This window comes from Cololabis saira, chromosome 11 (genome assembly GCF_033807715.1).
Source record: "Cololabis saira isolate AMF1-May2022 chromosome 11, fColSai1.1, whole genome shotgun sequence".
NCBI classification, from domain to species: domain Eukaryota; kingdom Metazoa; phylum Chordata; class Actinopteri; order Beloniformes; family Belonidae; genus Cololabis; species Cololabis saira.
In genome coordinates this window covers 32,513,538-32,537,293 of record NC_084597.1, presented here as the reverse complement: position 1 = coordinate 32,537,293, position 23,756 = coordinate 32,513,538, and the positions used below count along the sequence as shown (strand labels likewise).

General features: G+C 39.8%; 1 protein-coding gene across 5 annotated transcripts in view; it reads left to right on the top strand.

Moving 5' to 3' along the window:
• LOC133455376 (PALM2-AKAP2 fusion protein) overlaps positions 1 to 23,756 on the top strand; it is a 113,830-nt gene that overhangs the window by 10,181 nt on the left and 79,893 nt on the right. For 4 of the 5 annotated variants that reach the window (XR_009783497.1, XM_061734372.1, XM_061734371.1 and 1 more), the window contains exon 2: positions 9,240 to 9,291. Coding sequence is in view for 4 of the 5 variants with exons in the window: in XM_061734372.1 (XP_061590356.1) it covers positions 9,240 to 9,291 (52 nt within the window). In the remaining variant the exon portion in view is untranslated. Of the gene's footprint in view, positions 1 to 8,994; positions 9,292 to 23,756 lie in introns of those variants that run through there. The other variant, XM_061734373.1, reaches the window with a different exon arrangement.

Genomic DNA, 23,756 nt, shown 5'->3' with positions numbered 1-23,756 from the left:
AAAATGAAGGTGCCTCCTGTGGCAACCTTTTGCTGAATAATACTCGATTTAACATTCAAATAAAATATTTCTCCTTTTGCATGTGGAGATTAGCACCTTCCTTTCGAACGTATTAAATACAGATGCAATCACAATCCACGCAATTACTTTCAGGCTTGGTAAATCTCATTGCGTGTGGTAAATGGACCAATTTGCATCTTCCCCTCCCAGTATTTAGCGATTTCTGGCGGGTACGCCCCATATTGATTATTCATCAGGGCAAAAGTACTAAATGAATAGCGTGTGCTATTTTGCTCATTTGAGAGGCGCAGTCCTCTTTGCACGCTGTTAGTAGATCAGCTTGCACTTTGGTTTGCGGGTGCTGTCAAGTTTGCACACGTTTTTACACACGCAAACCTTTAGTAAATCAGGCCCTTAGTGTTTTAAAAATGTGAGAATTAATAACTCAAATTCAAAAAAGTACACTCAGAGAACACATACAAGCAAATGCGGAAAACGAAATGATGAATCCAAACAAAACACGAGATGAAAGAAAACTCAGAGGTTGTGGTGGTGTGTAAAGGCTGGAGACGAGACATCTGTTTCTCATCTCCATCTATTTAAACGATTTCCTTGCATGTTTTATTCACATTTATTTATTTATGTACAATAATTTATAGGCACACCAGGCCTTTTTGTCTTTTTTAGTTTCTTTTTAGTTTTAATGACATCCATACCTGTCCCCAGTCTCTGTAAGATACAAGTAGAAAATACAGGAACCTTTCACAGTAAACCTAAACACAAAGGAATCTTAATTATCATTGCAAACATCTGTATGGGACCGTCTCCTCAAAAAACCCTACTCAGGACGTTTACACTGAGTACTGCCTTTTGCTGCTGGAGACATTATGTTCTGAACACTGGGCCTCAATCACTTGAGTAGATTTGTGCATGAATCACCTCCTTACTAACAACCTACTCCAGATTTACAACTGCCGAGTAAAACTCAGATTTGATAGAAAGAACGTGTTTACGTTTATGAACGTTAATTGATCGCAATTGATGAACAATTACGAACAGTTTAAGTACGATTTTGTTCTGCTTACGTTTCATGACTCGGGTCCATTGTGTAGTTTTATGTTGCGTTCATGTACCCTTGATATCAACTGGAAATGGTATATCAATGAATAATCCCAGGGAGCAAAAAATGCCAATAATCAGCCCATCAATGGATCAGTCTAGCCCTAATATTATTACTGGTTTCTGTTTGTATATCAATATCCAGGAGACACTTTTTGATGGTGATTTAAACATTGATAAAATAACGACAATAGGGGTGCCTAAAACCTTTGTTCAGAGCTCTACCTTTGAAGACACAAATAAACATCAGTGCTTTACATCACAGTCTGTGTAACAGAAAGAACTGAAGGGGAAAAGAACAGAAATCATTGAGATTAATACTCCTGAGATTATAATTAATATTCCTGAGATGCTTCCTATGATGTAAAATACTATAATAATATATATATAATAATATATATATATATATATATATATATATATATATATATATATATATATATATATATATATATATATATATATATATATATATATATATATATATATATATATATACATATATATATATATATATGCAGCTTCTTTTATTATTTATTTATTTATTATTTATTCAGTTGTGCATAGTGTGTGAATGAGGTTAATGAGTTTTCTTATTTTGTTTTTTATTACTTTGAACAGCACAAGAGCCTCTCCTTCCATTCACAATATACAGCTATCCCAAACAGCACTAATGTACTGTAGGTTGTTTTTTGTGTGCATTTTCTTGGAGCATTTAAGATATCTAAATACTGGTAGCTTTGAAAGTAGCCACAGGTGCATTGTGCAGTAGGGCTGGGCGATATGACCTCAAATCAATATCGCGATACCTCGGTTTTACCTCGATAACGATAAATGCATGATAAACGCGATGGTATGGTGTAACTTTTGTTGCCACTTTCATGGGGAGTTTAAACCCTGTGTGCAGAATGTCTCCCTCCCAGTGGGAGGTATTCATTATTATTGTTGTTGTTATTATTAATATTATTATTATTGACAGCAGTGGTCTCATTCTGCTCTAAACAAACAAACAAAAAAAACGAAATAAAGAAAAACACATTTAGCCCCAAATTGGCTCACTGAACTGTGGTGGTTTGTGTGTCCCCGTTTGTGTTTGTGTGTGTTTAAGAGTGATGTGTGTTGTAACTTAGGTTACCTAAGCATTCATCAAATGCTCAGACCTTACCCGGCAACAGAAACAAATCTATTTTCTGATTGGATGATTGGTTGGTAACTCCAGACAACTGGTCTGAGTTGAGAGCACAGCGCACAGTAGCTTACCTTCATTTGTTTGTAGAGGATCTGTTGGAATTACTGTGCGGTAAAGTTAATTTCTCAGCGTGAAAAATGCCACGTGTGGCGTGAGAGCCTGTGAACTTGTTGAAATGTACAAGTCTCATGCTCAATGTGCGACACTTGATAGCCCTGTTATTTATTCTTTGGCTATGACAGCCCCTTCTTGGTTTGAACCATCAGCCATTTTATTGGGTTTTCCTTCTCGTTCAGACTGGATGGGTGGAGTCACGTGATTAAACACACACACTGTACACCGTCTTAAAGGGGAATGAAAATATCCTATAAGCACACAGTCAAAACAGAAAAAAAGTTAGTAAAGATGTGAATTTTCTTTTTTTTATCAAAACACAAGGGAAAACTGACGTTGGTCATCGCAGTGAATGTCGGTTTATCGCCCAGGCCTATTGTGCAGTGACATAGAAGCAAAAGTGCAGAAAGCAACCGACCATCTATTTCCCTCATGATGACACTTATTCATGTTACCATCTCCCTGCCTTTTTGCACAATGAATATTACACATAGCATTTTAAAGAGGAAAAAAAGCTGAATGAAAATTCCCTCCAAGCGGAAACAGTCTGATTACTGAAATAGACTCATCACTGTGAAAGGCGCTCATATAGTATTAGCCAATGCGAGTCTATCATAAAAGTTCATATAGCTTATCTATATTTGAATGACCCTTGTTAATGCTTCAAACCAAATTCATGAATTGTTTTTGTAAACCAATAAAAATAAAAGAAAGAGCGAGAGAGAATAGAGAAGTAAAGGAAAATCAAAAAATGTGGGATTTTAAATTAGGGATAGAATGGGTCAATAAATTGGAGGATGTTCAGCAATGGACCTTTAGTGATGTATAAAATATGAACAAAATCAAGGTTTGGCAGCCCTTTACCTAGAAATATGTCAGTTGAGGTTGCTTTAAGTCTTCCCCTTCCCTTCTTCTCTCTCCATCTCGCTGTCTCGCTTTAGCTTTAACCGTGACTTCCCTCACCTTGAACCATTAAACGCGGCTTTAAAATGTTGTTAATGGCATATGGAGACTTGCTCATTCTCCCCAGAAGTGCATGCAATGAGTAATACCCCTACCATACTTCCACATTCACATACAAAGAATACAACAAACACTACAAATACTACACCTACACACATACACATAACCATGCATGTACACATACACAAACTGTAGTCATCCTAGGGATGGGTGATATTTTACCGTTCACGATATACCGTCAAAAAAATTCCTCACGGTAAGAATTTGTCATCTCGCGATAAAAATGATAAATTACCGTTGATGATGTTTTTGTGTAAAGATGATTTATGGTTCTGCGTTAATTTGACGCACAACGTACGTGTAAAGGAAGGAAGTAAGGAAGGAAGGAGGGAAGGAAGGGAGTAAAGAAGGAAGGAAGGAATGAAGGAAGGAAGGAAGTAAGGAAGGAAGGAAGGAAGGAAGGAAGGAGGGAAGGAAGGGAGTAAAGAAGGAAGGAAGGAATGAAGGAAGGAAGGAAGGAAGGAAGGAAGGAAGGAAGGAAGGAAGGAAGGAAGGAAGGAAGGAAGGAAGGAAGGAAGGAAGGAAGGAAGGAAGGAAGGAAGGAAGGAGGGAGGGAGGGAGGGAGGGAGGGAGGGAGGGAGGGAAGGAAGGAAGGAAGGAAGGAAGGAAGGAAGGAAGGAAGGAAGGAAGGAAGGAGGGAAGGAAGGGAGTAAAGAAGGAAGGAAGGAATGAAGGAAGGAAGGAAGGAAGGAAGGAAGGAAGGAAGGAAGGAAGGAAGGAAGGAAGGAAGGAAGGAAGGAAGGAAGGAAGGAAGGAAGGAGGGAGGGAGGGAGGGAGGGAGGGAGGGAGGGAGGGAGGGAAGGAAGGAAGGAAGGAAGGAAGGAAGGAAGGAAGGAAGGAAGGAAGGAAGGAAGGAAGGAAGGAAGGAAGGAAGGAAGGAAGGAAGGAAGGAAGGAAGGAGGGAAGGAAGGGAGTAAAGAAGGAAGGAAGGAAGGAAGGAAGGAAGGAAGGAAGGAAGGAAGGAAGGAAGGAAGGAAGGGAGTAAAGAAGGAAGGAAGGAAGGAAGGAAGGAAGTAAGGAAGGAAGGAAGGAAGGAAGGAAGGAAGGAAGGAAGGAAGGAAGGAAGGAAGGAAGGAAGGAAGGAGGGAGGGAGGGAGGGAGGGAGGGAGGGAGGGAGGGAGGGAAGGAAGGAAGGAAGGAAGGAAGGAAGGAAGGAAGGAAGGAAGGAAGGAAGGAAGGAAGGAAGGAAGGAAGGAGGGAAGGAAGGGAGTAAAGAAGGAAGGAAGGAAGGGAGTAAAGAAGGAAGGAAGGAAGGAAGAAAGAAAGAACGGTAAATTCCCATTAATGACGTTTAGTATCATTTAGTATCTATTAGAGCAGTGTTTTGGGGGCTCCAAAGACTGAATGTGGTGATAGATTTATATTTAAAAAGATGGAGTTGAATTGGTATTTTTTTATCGTCATTTTTATCGTTGTCGGGATAAATTCCAGAAATTATCGTGATACATTTTTTAGTCCATACCGCCCATCCCTAAGTCATCCACATACAAATACATACACACATATATACACACATAAGTCAGCAGCAGAAACCCGCGTGTACCAGATGTGCAGCTTCATTCATGTGTTGCAGTTATTTTGAGGAGAACTGAAACGTGGGAGTACTACGCTGATGAGAGGAAAGCTAAAGAACTGAAGCACATTAACGTAGCACACACACACAGATACACTGGAGCACATGCAGCTTTTTCTTCACTTGCTTTCTTTGTCCATATTTGTTCATTCCCTCCTCCTCCGTCAACTCACACTTGGTTTATTGTAATATTTTTATATTTTTTGCGTGTGTTTGTGTGAGTGTGTGTTTTCCTGCTTCTGGTTCCACATCTGGAGACCATTACCTCCAGGCTGGGGCTGGTGAGGGGGTGGAGGGGAGGTGTTGGACTAGCTGTGTAGTGAGGTCATCGCGTCGTTGCGGCGATGCAGAGGAACAATGATGCTGTTGTCTCCAACGATGACCGAGCAGCCTTGCTAATGGCAGAATTAAGGCCTTGAAGGGGGAGGAAAGGTGGACGTACTTCACGGGACGAGAAGAGAGTTAAACGGACAGTAAAGGTTAGAAAACTTCTTAGGAAGAAAGTAAAAATGAATGATTTTGAGTATGTTAACAAGCATCAGTCATAGTGAACATAATGAAGGAACTGGTATGGATCCAGGTCAAACAGAGACTCTGTTTAACAACAGCCGTATAGCTGAATGGATCTCAGATGTCCTAGAGGTTTCACTCCCATTTTTATGGGCTACGATTGTCTTCCTAGGATGGAGTATGGAGATCTGTGGGATAATCTATATTTACAACAGCTCCGTTTGACAGAAAGTCCTTCCTAACCTGCACATAAAAATAGATGACTTTGAAAAGATACGTTTGCAAGTGATTACATCAGCTGATGGGTCGTCCTGCATGGGAACAACATAGATAACAAGATGCTCATTCCAAGAATACACATTTTTTCACAGTATTTTGTGGTTGCCCCTTAAATCAATGTCATATATTAGATTTTTTCCTTAATGATTCAGTCCCAACATGATAGGAAATTAAGGACTGCAATTAAAAATACACGTATGTTTGCAGGTGTGCAGCCTTTAACCTTACTGTCCAATACCCCACATTACAGGTACAGTGTGTGGAGGAGGCTCTGAAGAGGCAGGAGCATTTTCATTTTTTAGCTAAAAATACAGAATATCCCAAACCTGTGCAGAAAGGATTATTATTATTAAAAAAGAATGTACATTCTTAAATAATACTTAGGCAGAGTCAATGATTTCTGGATGACATCATGTCTGATGATATTTGAAATAAAACAACAATAAAACATGGAGAGACGTCTCAGCAATCCTGAATTCCTCAGGTTTAAAGTTTTTGTATTCGACTTGGTTGGTTGGTATGTGTTAGAATCGAAAGATTATTTAAAGACGACCATGATTTTACGGTTATCTCGACCTGCAGCTGCTCACTCACACCCCGACGCCTTAAAACCACTCAGAATCATTACATGTATAACCGTAGCGGAGGCCTGGATATAAGCCACCCTTGATTTGTTCAGCTGCATTTGTTGTGCACTACTTTTCTTGTCTCGGAGTAAAGCAGTGGCTGTTACGTCTCAGTGTGTTTGTGTGCAAATGTGTGTGTGTGTGTGTCTGCGTGTGTTACATGCTTCTGTTTTCCCAAAAGAGTAAGCAGGGACCGCTGCTGTTTCTCCTTATAAGGATGTGTGCTTGTGGAGGGAGGGATGTTGAGAAAAGAGAGGGAAGACGAATGGAAGAAAGTGAAGAAAATGTTAATACATTTAATAGACGGAAGGAGAAGCAGGTGGGAGAGTAGAATGGGAATGGACTGAGACGAGAAAAATGGATGACGAAGGGCAGGGGCGAAAATCCCGTTTCATAGTTGGGGGGGACAATAAACAGTAAAATTTTAAAGAATAAATCCAGGGGGGGACAAGGAATAAAAGTTTTAGCCTTCCTTTAATACAGCATTTTGACATTTTCAACTCTATCTCGCAAACAGACAGAAGACCTTTCTTAGAGTAATACAAAACAATGGTATTAGGTGGAAGGTGGCAATAATACAGCACATCTGACATAATACACTGCAAAAACCCAAAATCTTAACAAGAATATTTGTCTTATTTCTAGTTAAAATGTCTCATTTTTAGTTAAAAAAAATCTCATACACTTAAAACAAGACTCATCACTGGAAAAAAAAAACAATTTTCACTTGTTTCAAGTAGATTTTCACTTAAAATAAGTAGAAAAATCTGCCAGTGGAACAAGATTGTTTTGCTTATAAGATAAATCTTGTCGCACTGGCAGATTTTTCTAATTATTTCAAATGAAAATTTACTTGAAACAGGTGAAAATTGTCAAATAACAAGTTATTTTTCTGGTGATGACTCTTGTTTTAAGTGTAATGAGATTTTACTGTTTATTATTATTTTCGATTTCGGTTTCGGCCACAAATTTTCATTTTGGTGCATCACTACTAAATACTACTGCATTGTTCCAAAATTATTAATTCTGTCTCAAATTATTCTAGGGGGGGACAGCTTTACTAATGGGGGGGACTTGTCCCCCCTGTCCCCCCCGGGATTCTCGCCCCTGACGAAGGGGATAGAAAGTCAGAGGACAATGGTTGAAAAGGCAATGAGAAGTAAAAAGTGAGGAGTGGCGGAGGGGTGAGAGGCATCAAGGGATTGATATGACAGAAAAGTCGCAGAGATGAAGAACAGGAGATAGAAGATGACAGGTTAAAGAGGTGGATAAGAAGCAGGACAGCAGCAAAGGAAAGTGAGGACAAGAGGTGAAAGATGGAAACGGAGTGAAAAAAGAATAGGTGAGGAAGAAAGCACATGTTTAGCGGATGTCAGAGAGGTTGAAGAAGAGGAAGAACAGATGAAAACTGAAAAGAACAATAGCTAGAGACAACAGTGTGGGAATGTGTGCACCGTTGCTTCCAATGAATTTAGATGTTTGGAGTGGTTGTTCCACTGATTTTCTTCACAGTTCAGTAACAATTAATTCCCTTAAAGCGTTTTTTTCTTGACTTCATCCTCTGATGTTTGTATCAGTTTTATTTGGGCTAGAATGAGTGTGCAGCGTGACTAGAGAGGCTGAAGTGAAGCCCAGAAAGTCAGCAGTGACTTGCTTCTGCGTGGGTGGGACAGCCGCTGAGTAACCGGAAATCATTTCAAAGAATTATTATTTGGAATATCTGGATGGCTGTAAAGCAAAGTGACTCAGCACATTCTGGTCCTTTTTCAATCCCAAGAGTGATAGTCCTGCTCTATATCAGAGATAAAACACATGCATGTTGTGTATTGAGCAGGTAAAGTATTGATTAGTCCCAATTAGCCTCTTTTTTGGTTTTTTGTTTCTTTTTTCCTAATATTCATCAAAATTCAACTTTGAAAGTGAGTTTGAAACTAAACAGTTAATTTTCAATATTCCATTTTATTTTATTTCATATATTTGGGATGAAAATTCAAAAAGGCCTAATATGAAATATGTAAAAGTAAAGATTGGGGGTGAAAACAGTGTTCTTAAAGTTTTTGTTGCTCGCAAGCTTTTTGGCCTGATGCATCATGGGTGATTATGGGAAGGGGATTAGTTTGTTTATTGATCTTCATATTTATCTGAATGATACATTAGCTCTCACTCAAGATCCCGTTAAGATGAGGAAAAACAAAGAGATTCAGGTAAAAAAAAAGTCTAAAGTGATTCTTTTTCTGTGTCCTCATCTGTTTTTGATCACCTACATATTTCAGATATGACAAATTACACCTCTGCTTCAAGTTTTCCTGACTTCGGCAGTTTTACTTTGCTCTTCCTCTCTCTTTCCCTTCGTTCCTTTTTCTCTCTCCCCTCCTCTCACGCACCCCGCTCTCTCTTCCTCCCCTCTTCCCTCCCTCAGCTGCTCCTCCCAGCTGTTTAATCACACATGGCTCATGCCTAAAGAGGGGAGGGAGGGAGGGGAGGAAAGGAGGGGACAAATGGGAGGAGAGACAGGGAGAGCCATAGAAAGAGTGAGTGACAAACAGATAGAAAGAGAAAATGCAAGGAGTGGGCTGAGTGTGAGGCACACATGGCCATAGAGTGAGAGATCCCTGCTCCGTCTGGCTGGATTATTGCTGAGGAAGGACCAGCACCGAACACTCCTCCTCCTCCACCCCGCTTACCTCACACCTCTGCCTTCCCCGCTGTGGTTTTGCTACACCTCTCTCTCCGAGGGACTCCGTCTCCCCAAATCTCACCTCTGGTTCTCCTTCCACCTCCCTCTCCCCCTGCTTCCCCCCCTCAGGATGTCGTGTGAGGAGGCTCAGCTCCACAAAGAGAGGCTGCAGGCCTTGGCGGTAAGTCAGTGCGCTTAAACTGTCTGTTTTACTCCCGCTCGCCCCCTCTATCTGTTTCTTTGACCTTCTGTCTGTTTGCTTTACTGTCTGTTTGCCCGTTGAAACACCAGGGCCTTCATATCTGTCAGACGCTTGTGTCCCACGTTGACTTCATCCCCGTCTGTCATCCAAAGTACAACTCTGCCTGTCTCTCTCTCTGCCTTCTCTATGGTTTTCCTTACATTTTTCATCATGCTTTTGCTGCTTTGTCACACAACTCTTTCCCGATCCATTGTAATCCCATTAAAACAACTGTAAAAGATGAGGAAAAAGTACTCACAATTGTATTGATTCTTCTTCTCTGAAGTTTACTGTAAATACACAACTTGGCTACTTTATCTGTTTGTTGGTTGTTTTTTTGTTTCGTTTTTTTTTTGCAATTTAATCTGAGGGTAAATTCCATCAGTAAAGTGGTAGGCGATATACTGACAGTAGCGTATGTTTTATGTTAAGTAGTCACAAGTTTTGTCTTTGTTTCTGTGCGGTCAGTCCAAATGAATGCAACACATGTCAGGTCGTTGCATAAAGGATTGGTTCTTAACTGACAGATTTAAAAGTGAAATGCGTTGGGAGCCTTAGGGCATGACATCACAGTCTCCCACACATGTTTTCGTGCCATTAAACAAAGTAATTTTTGTTGTAGCTGTTGTAATGTGCATCGCAGCGCTGCTGTGTTGGTCTTGCTGTTCATGTCAGCTTTCATCTTCTTCCATGCCTTTTTTTCCACCAACTTATGGAGAAGTTGGTGGAAAAATCTGTTCGGTTGTTTTTTTTCTTTGTCTTTTGGCGATGTGTCTGAAGCTTGCAGTTACATCAGCTTCACTGTGTGGAATGAGCTCAGCGGTAAGGTGAACAGGAATATGTTTGGATACTCACTGTTAGGTTTCATGATCAGGGAGGAATCCATGTTTGGCTCCATGCTGATAGGACAGAGCAACAGTTGCACTGGGGTTCGCTGCCTGAGGCTAAATTTGGCGCCAGTGAGGAACCTCAGCATACCACAGACACACACACACTCACACACACACACACACACTCACACACACACTCACACACTCACACACACACACACACACACACTTGGGACACACAGAGGCACAGGAGCACATATTCAAGCACACACGTGTGTGCGTGTGTGTGTGTGTGTGTGTGTGTGTGTGTGTGTGTGTGTGAGTGTGTGTGTGTGTGTGTGTGTGTGTGTGTGTGTGTGTGTGTGTGTGTGTTGGGCTTGTATGAATGTGTGCATTTACACAGCAGCAGCAGATGGCAAAACTATTTTGGACTATGTTGAAACCCGGTGGCCGTACCAGGCTGATGCACGTAAACCAGTGTGGCATCCGCAGAGGAAAGTTCTCACGGCTTAAACAGACCAAAAGAAATATGAATGCTTCTTACATAACTATTGTGTTTATTTTTGCAATATATTTACTACAAAAGTAAATATTGATATATAATATAATATATTTTTTAATTTTTTTATTGCTGAGCCAAGAAAAGCTGAAGTTTCTTGTGCATGTGCCTAGGGCTGGGGATCGATTCAAATGTCAAGAATCGATTCGATTCCGATTCTTAAGATTCAGAATCGATTATCAAGATTTGATTCGATCTGATTCGATTCGATTCCGATATTGATTTGGGTTAGTGTTATTAAAACTGTTTTTTGAGCTGTTGCATGAATTTTATGACTGTAGTTATGCAAAATATTACTACTAGTATTATATTGAGATCAACAGCAAGTATTGCAGCTAATGATGCTGTAAGGACCAATCAGCTCCCAGAATGCTGATAGAACTGCTTTCAGAAACATCGTGGGTCAGAATTACCAAACAGATCCAGGGCAGCAAACAGAGACGGATGAAATCGGTTTTATTTTTTCCCACATTCCGTTTTTATTTGTTCCATTTTCGGTCTATTTTGGTTTTTAATTTTTGAGCATTTGGTTTTTAGCATTTTTTGCAAATGTAACCCCAAGACAGTATATAAAGTAATGAAATATAGACAATTTATGCAATTATAACCAACAAAACATTCATTTTTTGGGGATAAACAAAAAAATAACCCAAAGTTGTAATGTAATGATGAAAAAAAAAAAAAAACATAAAGAAAAAAAAGAAAAAATTTAAAAATTTTAAAAAATCGATCTTTAGACATATGAATCGATTTTTAGGAATTAATATGAGAATCGATTTAGAATTGGGGAATCGATTTTTTCAACACAGGCCTACATGTGCCACAAAATGCTGTGGTCGTGGCTGTTGCTAACCTCACACTAAGTAATAAACTTGTATTAGCGATTTTACTTTAAGTGCCAAGTATTCTGGCATTTAAGCAAGAGCTTGTATTTAACACAAATAAATGATTCAAGCCTTTTTGTCTCATCCAAATCTACATCTGTCTCACCTCAGCCGAGCTTGTAAACACTACTTCAAATACAGTAATAGCGCTAATAGCTTTCAACCCCTACCAGGCGCTCAAATAGAGCAGGGTTACGATTACACTATAGTACAACTGACAACTCTCTAGAGGAGCCAGGCTCTCTGTTAGTCACAGACGAGGCCAAGAAGCAGAGATATCAAGTCCAAGATTCCCAAAGCACTTCTGCAATTTCTGCAAGCTAATGATACTCCCAGTAAATCTTGTCCTGCAGTGTTCAACACAGATCTATAGAAATGGCACTCCTGCAGTCTGTGTTGCTTCTACATTAAAATGGGGTACACACATACTGTAAAGTAAACAAATATTTATCCAGATGCCGTGTAAATCCCCTTTTCCCTCTGCCTCCACTTCCCAGCTGTGCATTTACAGTGATCCCCTGAAGGCGCAATATCCCATCCCCAGTGCATGCTTTCACAAAACTTCACAGCAGAATGCCTCTTGTCCCTGGACACTGACCACTTTATTTAGTCTTTCCTGATTGAAACACAATGGTAAAAAAAACATAAAAAAAAAAAAATAAGAGGCACGTTTTAGGGCTGACCAAAAGTCATATCTCGATATTTTCTAGCTGAATGGCGATACTCGATATATATCGATATTTTTTCTGTGCCATAATTGGGGTTTCCCCCTAAGCATTATATTTTTTCTGAGGCAAACCCTTAAAAAAACAGTCAGTTTTAAGTCAAAGCCTCGTGCCAAATGTCACACAGGTTCCTTTATTAACAGAGGTCTGCACAATATCAAAATGTATAAAACAAATGAAATAAAAATAAACTGCCTGCATATATAGAATAAAAATGCTTCTTGAATAAAATAAAACAAATATCCCTTTCCTGCATAACAATTAAATTAAAATACACTGTGCAATTAATACAATGTAGAGTAACAGGCAGACTTTTCCACTGAGGTTGACAGTTGTGCAAATAACAAAACATTTGTGTAAATCTTAAATAAAACATTCAAGTCAATTTGTCACAAAATAAGCTATATAAAAATCATTAAAACATTTTTTTTTTCTCGATATAAACAATATTGTCTCGTACCATATCGCGTTTGAAAATATATCGATATATATTAAAATCTCGATATATCGCCCAGCCCTAGCATGTTTCTACCTGTGAGGAAACACACAGCAGTAGTGGTGTCAGGTTCTCTATAACTGCTGGAGTTTATGGCAGCTGGAGCCTCGGCTGGTGCTGGCTCTGCCAGGCTCAGTAGCTGGTGGCCCAAGGAGGCAGTCAGAGCTCATGATACTGCAAATCCAGTCAGTCTCTGCCTCTATGATCACTCTGATCAAAACCACCCAATGAAACAGACTTTTCACCCCGACAACGTATTTGTTTGTCACTCGGCTAAGCATTCTGACAGCGTCCTGAATGCCACTGAAAGAGCGTCTTGCACCATAGAAATGACAGAAAGATTTTCTGTTTACAGTAGGGGTGTAACGATACACTAATCTCACGATACGGTACGATACACGATATTGAGGTCACGATAACGATACGATATTATAGCAGTATTTTTTTAACAGCCTTGAATGAGGAACATATGACTGGAAAAAATGGTCTTTTATTTGAAAGACACAAAATACAAAACAATGCTGTGCGTTTGACCTATTGTTACAGTTTGTAATGCTTTATAACTGTTTAAGTTTTAAAGAGAAAGCCAGGCCAACCATTTTCCACAAACTGAACTAAAAGTAAATGTCAGGTTTGCATTATGCATCTTCAGTTTCATACAAGTACAAATATTTTGCCACAAACTGAATAGTTTCTCTCATGTATGATTTGACCTTTTTCTTTTCCAGAACGATATATTGTTACACCCCTAGTTTATAGTCATCCTCACACCTTTCTTGGACTTTCAGTATTGCCAAATCACACCGCACTCCTTTCTCTTCCATTTTACCATTGTTACTACCAATCGAGGTGGAATAAGGGCGTACCAGCAGCAAAACTAAATGCTGTACAGTTTCAACAGTACAGTGGAACTTAACAGCTGTGTGAATGAGGTACCGAGCTCTGGTCAGGTGAATGAAGAATTTAAATATCACCCTGGGTCATGTTTTGTTGACATGAAGGTTAGACACTAAAGGTTCGTGAGCAGCAGTTAGTAACAGATAAACTTTAGTGCCTAATATTCAGTAAGGGTGGGGGTCGGGGGGGCTCGAGAGATTGAAAAATAAAAATAGTAGGTAGTAATAGGGCAAAAGCAATTGAAAAAATAGCAAAAAATAGAACTAGAGGAAAACAAAATGCAATGGAGAAAAAGATGAACAAAAAATGATTAAAAGATAAAGTATAAGAAAGTTAAGAAGACAATATATTTTCTTATGAGTATATTCACAATTATTTACTCTTTATTTAGTTCTCCCAATATTTCAACATTCGTTTTCTTGTTGTTTTTTGAATTTCTTTCTGTTTTGCAGTCCTCATTTCATTCCATGTTGGAGGTGTAAAGTAGCCACATTCATGGTCACTCACGTAGCCCCGCTCTGCAGCTGACATGCTAATCTCCACATCAATAATTGATATGCTGAGATTTCCTTGTCATCCCCATCAGCGTCTGTCACCATCAATACTTTAACTGCATCCTGAGCCAAACTGAAAGCTTTTTTCTAAGATCAGAGCTGTGTAAGATGAGACATTTATAGTTGAGCCATCTAGAGCCATAAGTGTTGAAGCCAACCAGGTTACCGTGTCAAGTAGTAACAACTTTTACAGCGAATTCCCTACTAAAAAGGAAAAAAAAAAAAAAACTGTCTGTGTCAGGCTGCAGACAGCTGTCATTATAATGTTCATTTTCCAGTGACTCATGAATAAAGCATGCATATACTTAAAGTGAGATAGCTTGAAGGTTTAGTCCTCTTCACGACTACTCAAAACAATGAAAAAGCTGCTTATTTCAAACTTTAGAGTTTGTTAAATGGTTGTAAGTTGCACAACAGCAATTGTTTGCAACCTGAACCCAAAGGCTTTTAAACGATCGTTCAAACAACAGTTTGTAAATTAAAGTACAGTTTTCATTCGGTAATACAAAGTAATAGTTAAAGAGCATTTAATTGAACAGTCATTTGTCTCTCACACAAGCAGAGGCTGATAGCAATTAAAGCCCATCAGTTGGCAGCTGTGCAGGTTTCCATGGTTACTAATTGTCCAGATTAAGTAACAGTTGTGATGTCATGTTGTTAAATTCAGACCTGCAATTGGTATATTATCACCATGTAATTATTGCAGTTACTGTAGATGGAGCTTGGTCACACAAAAAGTTGTGTTTATGGGTGTGTGTGTGTGTGTTTCCCAAATGTGTTCACCAAAGCCATGTGTGAGGTTCTAACATCATGGTGAATGGTGAGTGCCTCTTCATTTCCACGTTTCCAAATAACCAACGCTCATGTGGCCGTCCAACCGCAAGCAATATGGCAGAATACATGCAAAACTGTGTGGTGTGTGTGTGTGTGTGTGTGTGTGCACTCTTTCTCCTCTGTCTGGTATATGTTTTCATAGATGACCTCAGCCCTCTGGACTCTTAGCTGTCCCCTCAAACACACACACAATCCACCCAAGCCCACAAATTTACTGGAGCTGCATCCCAGGGGGAACCAGGAGTTGGCGCACGATGATTGAGATTATGGTGTGGTGTGGTGTGGTGTGTGTGTGTGTGTGTGTGCGTGCATGCGTGCATGCGTGCATGCGTGCGTGCGTGTGTATATGTGCCTGACAGAATATGAAACTTTTCTGGTAACAGTAAGACAGTAACTAACAGTAACTATCACAGCAGTTTAGAGGTTTTATTGCAAAAAGCTCACTATCAAAGCGGAAATCTTTTTCCGCTTCACGATGCCTGCTGTCTCTGTTCCTGCCTCAGGAGTGTTTTTAAGATTCCTGCAAGATTAATGCATCGATTAACTAGTTCTCCTTGTGGATTGAACCTCAGATTGATTTCTTCAGATGCAAGCGTGATCTCTGTAGGTGGAGTTGCCGTAAAGGCTGGACAAATCCCTGGATCCACTTAGGGAAGTCTGACAGACAGGGTGAGGGGAGGAGTGGTGGGGGGTTCTATAGCTGAACTGTGGCATGCACAGAGATTTGTGATTGTGGGATGTAGTGGAGGGCCAGTAGTAATGGGCTGCACTAAGTGGAGGGCTTGGCTACCGGCTGTTTGTGTAGTTTGCCTACTTAGAGATGCTGATGGCACCAAAGCCTTGAAAACACTATTATAATTTGACATTTTCACTTATTCAGGCCCCATCTGATTTGACTGTGTCAAATTCTTTCCACTTTTCAGTTCTGCTGTCACTTGTGAAAGCAAGAATTAGCAATAAAAAATCAGTAAAGCAGCACTGAGGCATTTTTTTCTTTTTGAGTATTAGATCATTCTTTGGTAGCGTCCTGCTGTCACAGTCTCCCATCTCTACTATTATATTATTATTCAATTATTTCCCAGTCCTGGGATTAATAAAATACATCTTTATCTTTTTTTATAAGCAAAAAGTAATTGTGAGCTTCCATCCCAGTTTCCTCTTGCAACAATTACATATCACTTTAGAGAGACAACTAAGACACTGGAGAAAGTAGCAACAGAAGTGAATACAAAGAGAGGTACAGAGCAAGACACCAGAAACAACAAATCCAAGGCAGCGTTGTAAAAGTGGTTTAATCTCAACACCTTCTGAACTAAGAATTGCATGGATGGCCAAGACAACTGCATCATACAGATCTGGGGCTGTATAAAAGATTACAACCTCATAATCTTTTAGCTCTTATTGATACAACTTTAAACTGCAAATAAAAGCACCCTTGAAGTGAGAATGGAGTGGGTTGATGGTTCATCAGCTGAATTGACTTTGTATTTAAAAAAACAACCAAAAACGCTACAGCTGAAGTTATTCAATCATTTTCAACATAATACATGTTAAGGCCGGGAAACACCAACCCGAGTATTGGCAGTCGGGCAGTCGGGCGAGGTCAGTGACTAGAGTTGAGTTGCTGTGTCGTCCATCATCAGTCAGTCAGCATTTATTTTGACGATTGGAAGTGTAGTATCGGCCACTATCCGTCCACCTCTACGATTAATCTGATTGGTGGATTGCTAGCCCTTGACTAGCAAATCAGAGTGAACGGGACATGACCAAGCTAAACATACTAACTACACTGCATGGTACAGATGCTACACTACACTCTATTGTCACGTCGATTTGAATTTGGCTCGTGTTTAATTGTATAATATTTTCATTATAAGCCATCAAATTTTCGATCCTTCTTGACTTTGATCAGAAAGGAAAACACTGACTGATGACAGTGGGCTCAGTTCAGAACTCGTGACTAAAGCAATCCGTTGTTTCCGGTTGTTCTTCTTTTCTTTTCTTTTTGGGCGACATCACAGATTACCGCCGCCTGCAGTTATGGGGACGTATTACGCCTCGAGCACACACAGAACGTACGTTCCAGTCGGCGTCAGGTTGGTGGGTTCAGGAGTATTTTTTTTACCAACTCGGGTAGACGGAAGCCGACTTTCAGACCGACTGCATTTCTGCCGACGGTCGGCCATCGGGTCGGTGTGTCCCGGCCCTTAGGGTTTAGACTGCTCACAGTTGCTTAATAGACTTCCTGAACTAGTATAATAGGTAATGGATATTTATTTAGGAGTGGGTGCTGTCAAATACCAACTGAGCAAATTGGATCCCAGAGAGCTGATGTGGGCTGAGACGGCTGTTTCATGGACGCTGGCTCACGGGGGAGGGGAGTGCGCTCAGGGCAAAGTCATTTAGAAAAGGAAGAGGGGGTGTGTCTCGTTGAGTAGCATGGGGTCTGGGGCTCAGCAGGCGTTACATGCCCTCTAAAATTAGCAGCAGCTGCCTCGGCCCTACTAGGCATTCTGGTATGTTTGTGTGCGTCTGTAGCGTCTGCGTGCCTCTTTGTGTGTATTTTAGTTGGAGCTGGGTTCACAGGGACTTGAGACGTGAGCGGCTGGAATGCAGCTAAAGTGGACACTGCTGCTTTTGGAATTATTTTCATCACTTTTGAGCTTAATTGAAAAATAAACAATGCATGAAAGGCAGCGAGCGGACTGCAGGCGGCAGACAGATTGATCGTTATTTTAGCTACCAATGTTATGAATGTTATTCTCATAACTTTTCTCTAAACAAACAAAAAGTAATTATGTGTATGTATACATGTATTTGCATCCATCAGTTAAAGGTATGCATGTATGTATTTGATCACAGATAGACATGATGACTATAGCCATCACCTGCTGCCATCGTATTACATTGACATGCAGGACATTTCAGTTATGTGCTAAGTTTTCGTTCACTGACCCCACCATTTTTTATGTATTTTGTTATTCAGTTGGTCAGTGGTTTCTTATTGCAGACATTTGAACTTATGCCACAAGTAAATGTAAATATGTTCGGTTTGGTCAGCCAAATCAGGATGAAACTCGTGACATTTGAGGCAAAGGTCCATTTCAGTCTGTGTTCTCGTAACATTAAAATATGGCCGCCCACAGAATGGAAGATGATCTTCACTGTGAGATTTCTCCGCAGGGTGTGTTGGCATGTACAGAATGTGACCCATCTGATCTGATGCCCTCTTCTCTTCACACAGTCATCATCAGCAGAACGCAATATTCTCTGAGGGCTGGATCACTGTGGGATCACTCATACCTTTCCAGTTTTATCCTAAATGTGCTTGATCTAGGTTGCTCCTGCCTTTATGTGAAACACTTCCTTTTCATAGAAGTATTCATGTTTAGCTTGAGTCTCTTAAACTCATTAAAAATCAGTGAAATTTACAACAAATCTACAAAAACACCAGCTCCCTAACATACTTTTATGTTACCCACATGGACAATTGCCCTCAGTGCAAATTGTGGTTTGTCCAGACTCCCTTCTCTTTTTAAGTCTGACTTTGATGATCTGCAGACTTCCCTGTTTAATTTACATCCCTAATAACTTTCAGTATCCTATAAAGTGAAAAAACACTGAGCTATTGGACTTGAGATTCAAACACTGCATTCAGCAAATATTGTGTACATCTAATGTTAAGCACAAATGACAATCTGCTGTTGTTGCTGGCAGGTTTGCTAACTGCATTGTTAGCAATTCCTGATTAAAGTAGTTGCTAAGTAGCATGTTCCCTATGGGCTCTTGTGATGGATCACATTCATCATCATCTACAGACTGCAGACAATACATTAAATAAGTGCGGTACTCTAAGAATTGTTGGACCTCACCTGCATTGCGTTGAATTTCCTGTACACCCTCGGGAAAAGCTGCCAACCCCCAAACCCCCAAAAACAAAAAACAAACAAAAAAAAAACTGTCAAGGTATGATTCAATCTCCTCCCACAGATAACAGACCGGAGAGGAAAATGTGGCCACAAATGTGTTGTAAGTCATTGTTATGATCTGGTTCCAAGAAGATTGCACATGTATGAACTATTTGCTGACGTCTTTGAGCGTTTAAAAACTTCACTGGCAAGGACAACTTGGAAATTTGAACCCCGGACGTAAGATGACTTACACGCTGTGGTACTCGGAAGACAAGGTTTTTTCACGTCTTCTCGCAAATTGAGGCAGTGGTGTTACAAATGAGGCTTTTTTAGTCTATCTTTGACTGCAGCAGTTAAAAAGATTGATGATATAATCTCATCATTCTGCTGGTTTTGTGTGTAATGTTAGATATTTAAAATTTAGTGAAACAGGAAATTCTGAATATCAATTTGGAAGAAATTGTGATGCATCTGAGAACAATTTAAAACTAGTGGTGACATTTCTGAAAAATGTCTGTAGTAGATTTGGTAGCATTGGAATTAAGACTGGTGACCATTTATATTCATAAGATAGAAACTGGCTACATCTAGAAGTGAGGTAAACACTTTCCAGTGGGAGTCCAGAAAAATGGTAGTTCCATAGGGTGTTTGTAGAATTTGATGGAGACTTCAGTCAGTCATTACCAAATATTAAAGCTCAATTGAGTCATTTCACTATATCATACAGACTAAATACAAAATTAAAGCTGCAAGCAGCGATGAACGGGCCCTCGCCCCCTGGTGTACATTCAGGCGTGCTGCAGTGGAAGCGGTTGTATGACTTGCATGTAGATTCTTCAGGCCTGGACATGTAGCGGATGACACCACCCACGACTCTCTATATCAAACCATTCAAAAGTTATGGCAGAAAGTAGGAACTATCAGATATCGACCAATCAGATGAAGGGGCGGGGCTAATTCAAGCCTATGAAGGTCAAGTACTCAATACCGAGTCCAATGACACCACCCACATGTCTTTATCACAACCAGTTAGAAAGTTATGCAAATATGGACCAACCAGATGAAGGGGGGCGCGCTTTTTGGCGTCTATTGTCGCCACGGTAACGCTTTTGACTGAGAAAGGTAATGTGCATCATCGCAGGATCGAGACGCACATTTTGATGTATAACACACCTGGGTGCACGTTACGGTTTGGGCAGTATTAATGGCCGAAGAAATGGCATAACTTTCACCAAAATTACACGATTAATTCAAAATGGCCGACTTCCTGTTCGGTTTCGGGCATGGCGCCAAGAGACTTTTCTTTAAGTTGCGACATGATACAGGTGTGTACAGATTTTCGCGCATGTACGTCAAAATGTATTGTGGGGCTTGAGGTACAAAGTTTTCTAGGGGGCGCTGTTGAGCCATTAGGCCACGCCCATTAATGCAAACCATTAAATATCAAATTTTTCGCCAGGCCTGGCTTGCGTGCAAAATTTGGTGACTTTTGGGGCACGTTTAGGCGGGCAAAAAGGCCCTCCTTTGGTCTGAAAAAAAAGAGAAAAGTTCCTACAGATACAATAGGGCCTTCGCACTGTAAGGAAACGGAAATTCATTTGACCTTGTGAGACTAGGTGACGACTCAAATTATTGAATTTCAGGTCCGAAACAGAGAAAACGTGAGAAGAAAAACATGGATTTCATTAAAAAAGTTAAAGAAATGTAGTGATCATGATGTTAGAGAATAAAATGATCGTGATTTTGGAGTCTGATTGCTGGGGAGCATTTTGGACCAAGTCTTTAATTTTGTCGGGGTTTTTTGTTTTTTTTATAGGGGTTTTTCCTGTTCGTTGCGGTTTTTGCTGCACAAATAGTATTAAGGGGAAAAAAATGTAGAAGGATCATTATTTTTTTCCAAAGCTTTGCAGCTTCTACCTCATAACTGTGTAGCTTGTTCATGCAATGAAAAGTGGACGAGCTGTTGTTCTGCTTATATCTTAAAGCGGGGAGTTTACTTTGCAGTCTCAAAGGCTGACTCAAATTGAGTGGGTACCATTCAAAATGCTGCAGCTGGATTTTTCCTCTGCCCATACTGAGGCCATGGTTAACACTCAAAGGACAAACTGGTTGCATTTCACAAGAGCATGTGGAGCTGGGTTTCCCAATGTGCATTATTATTACAGCATTATAAACCATTTATGTAGCTTGTGCAATGCCCCTGGCTGCCTTCCCTGTGAAACAGTTTCCCTGAGGAGTTGCTCATTGTTGGATTGTTGGTTTATTTCATTATTTGTCATTTTAGTCCTGTTGAGAGTGAAGACTTTTGAGTGATTGATGCTACGAAAAAAATTCACAAGTTTTATTTGATTTGAATTAGTAGCTAGCAGTTAAAATTTGACAATATCATACGCTGATTCAACACAATCACTTCTATTCGTATCAAATTGCATAAGTAACACATTTTTTTCCACATTTCTATTATTAAGTTAAATGAAAAGCGATTCTTTTAATAAAAATAGACAATTGAGGATTACGTGTATTGATGAGATTTTGTATCAATGCTATTGAGTCATTCATCACTAATGTCATCCATCAATGTATCATTGTATATCGATGAATCATTACACCCCTATCAAATACATCAGAAAAGGTTATGCCGTGCTATATTCTGGATCTGGACTTTTGAACTTTTGAACAGTTGCATCTGCAAGAAATGGTGGTGCAGAGTAAGCTGCCTGAGTGTGGCATCACAATTGCCTTAAACATTAACCTCAAAAGAGTTTCAGTGGGTTTGAAAGATGCAGAAAGATGGGGCAAGTGAAGAAAAAAAATGAGAAGGAGTTTGGGTGCTATCTTTAAGATGAAAGAGACAATGCTTGCAGAGTCGTCAAGCATCAATAAAATATGATGTCATGTAGTGTAATACAATGTGAAAGTGGGACTGAAAAGGGGCACTTTTAATCCAGATCGTTTTTAAAAAAAGGCACCTTCCATTTCCATTTTTAACGAGTTTCAAGACACTTTCACCTTTTTTGGTAAGGGGCCGTCAAGGGACCACATATTTGTCCAACATTCTTGCACACAATCAAATGTTTTTGATAAACTACATACCTTTCACCACTCACACCACGTTCAAATACTTTATGTAATTTGAACAAATGAAGAAATAAGCAAAATCTAGAAGTAAATATTCTTAATATTTTTTTTTTATATATTTTTTAATATTTTTATTGTGCACAGACAAAATACTTCCTAAAACACACAGACTGTCTCCTTCAGCACTTGCCTCAGACTTTGGACAGAGACTGCAGTCTTTTCCTCACTATGTCATTAACTCATAAAAATGCCTGGAAATAAATACCTCAGGCCTGGATCAAAAAGAAATGTTACTAAGACAAACTGAGATTTGGTCCACATGTCATTTTCTTTCCCCAAAAAATGTCTTGAAAGGGGGGCATGGGTGTCCTTTAAATAGGGCTCTCTTATATTCAGATCAATGCTGTATTTGCTTCAAGTTGTGCTCATTTATTTGTCTGTGAGATTTTCCACTTTAATCAGGAAATAACACTGAAGCCTATTTATTAAGTCACTTCAGGCATGAATGCTGCAGATAAAGGGTGAGGGTTCACTGTGTCAGGTTTAAACTTACAGGAACTGTGAGCAAGTTTTGACCTAATCTGTCAAAACTTTTAGCAACAACACAAATGTTTCCCTTAATTCAGTTTTGAGAGTGTCTAAACGTGTAAATGCAGTGTGACGGAGTAATCGTCTTCACTGAAGCTTAATCACTTACCTAGTACATAGTTTATGACACATTTCTTCCTCTCTGTCCCAGCTCTTCGTAAACTGTCAACAGTAGCGGGAAAAGTGATGCCTTGTGTTTAAGGGCTTAGCAGCGTACCAAGTGGGGCCGAAGACTGAGTCAGAGTGTGGGAAGTCATGAGTGTGTCACCAAGAATGTCAACATATTTTTGTGAGGAGGTGGATGTTTTCTCTGGGGGGAGTACAGTAAACAGAAGTGGACTGTCTCCTGCCAGTTCAGCTGTCCAAGGCAAGCAGCTCATTTCAACTCAATGACTCGTCCGTTGCCTTTGCACACACAGACACACAGACGATTTTGAATGAAGAGAAAGCTGATAATTAGATAGCTGTGTATCCACAGGTAGCCGAAAACCTAACATCAAGACAACTGAAAACTATTGATGAATAATAGATTGAATATTTTGATAACAGATAAATCTTATTAACCCTTCTTTCAATAATTGTTGGGCAGGTCTTCCATCTGCTCAAATCAAATGTCAGTTAGTAACTGCATAACAGACTCTTTTTCTAATGGAAATTAAAAATGATCACTCTGTCATTGCTTGGTAATAGATAACAGAATCAGGAGTTGCAGCCCTAATTGCCACAGAGTTATCATTTTTCTAAAAGGACGTGAGAACCTAAGATGTCATATAAAGTAAGAAACTGTTCTTAGCTTTACTATGACAAGTTTCCATTTTTTTCTTTCTGGAACAGGATTACCACCAAATAGCACCCAAACCATCTTTGATCAAGTGATGTCATGAATCCTGTAAATGGAGACACACGCCCTGAATGTAGATCAGCCGGGTGAATGAATTAGAGGTCTATGCGTTGTAAGCACATATGCTTTTCTGTGTTTGTGTTTTTCCTTCTTTCTCTTGGACGTTCACGTGTGTTTTAGCCATTCATCGACCACATGTCCTCGACAG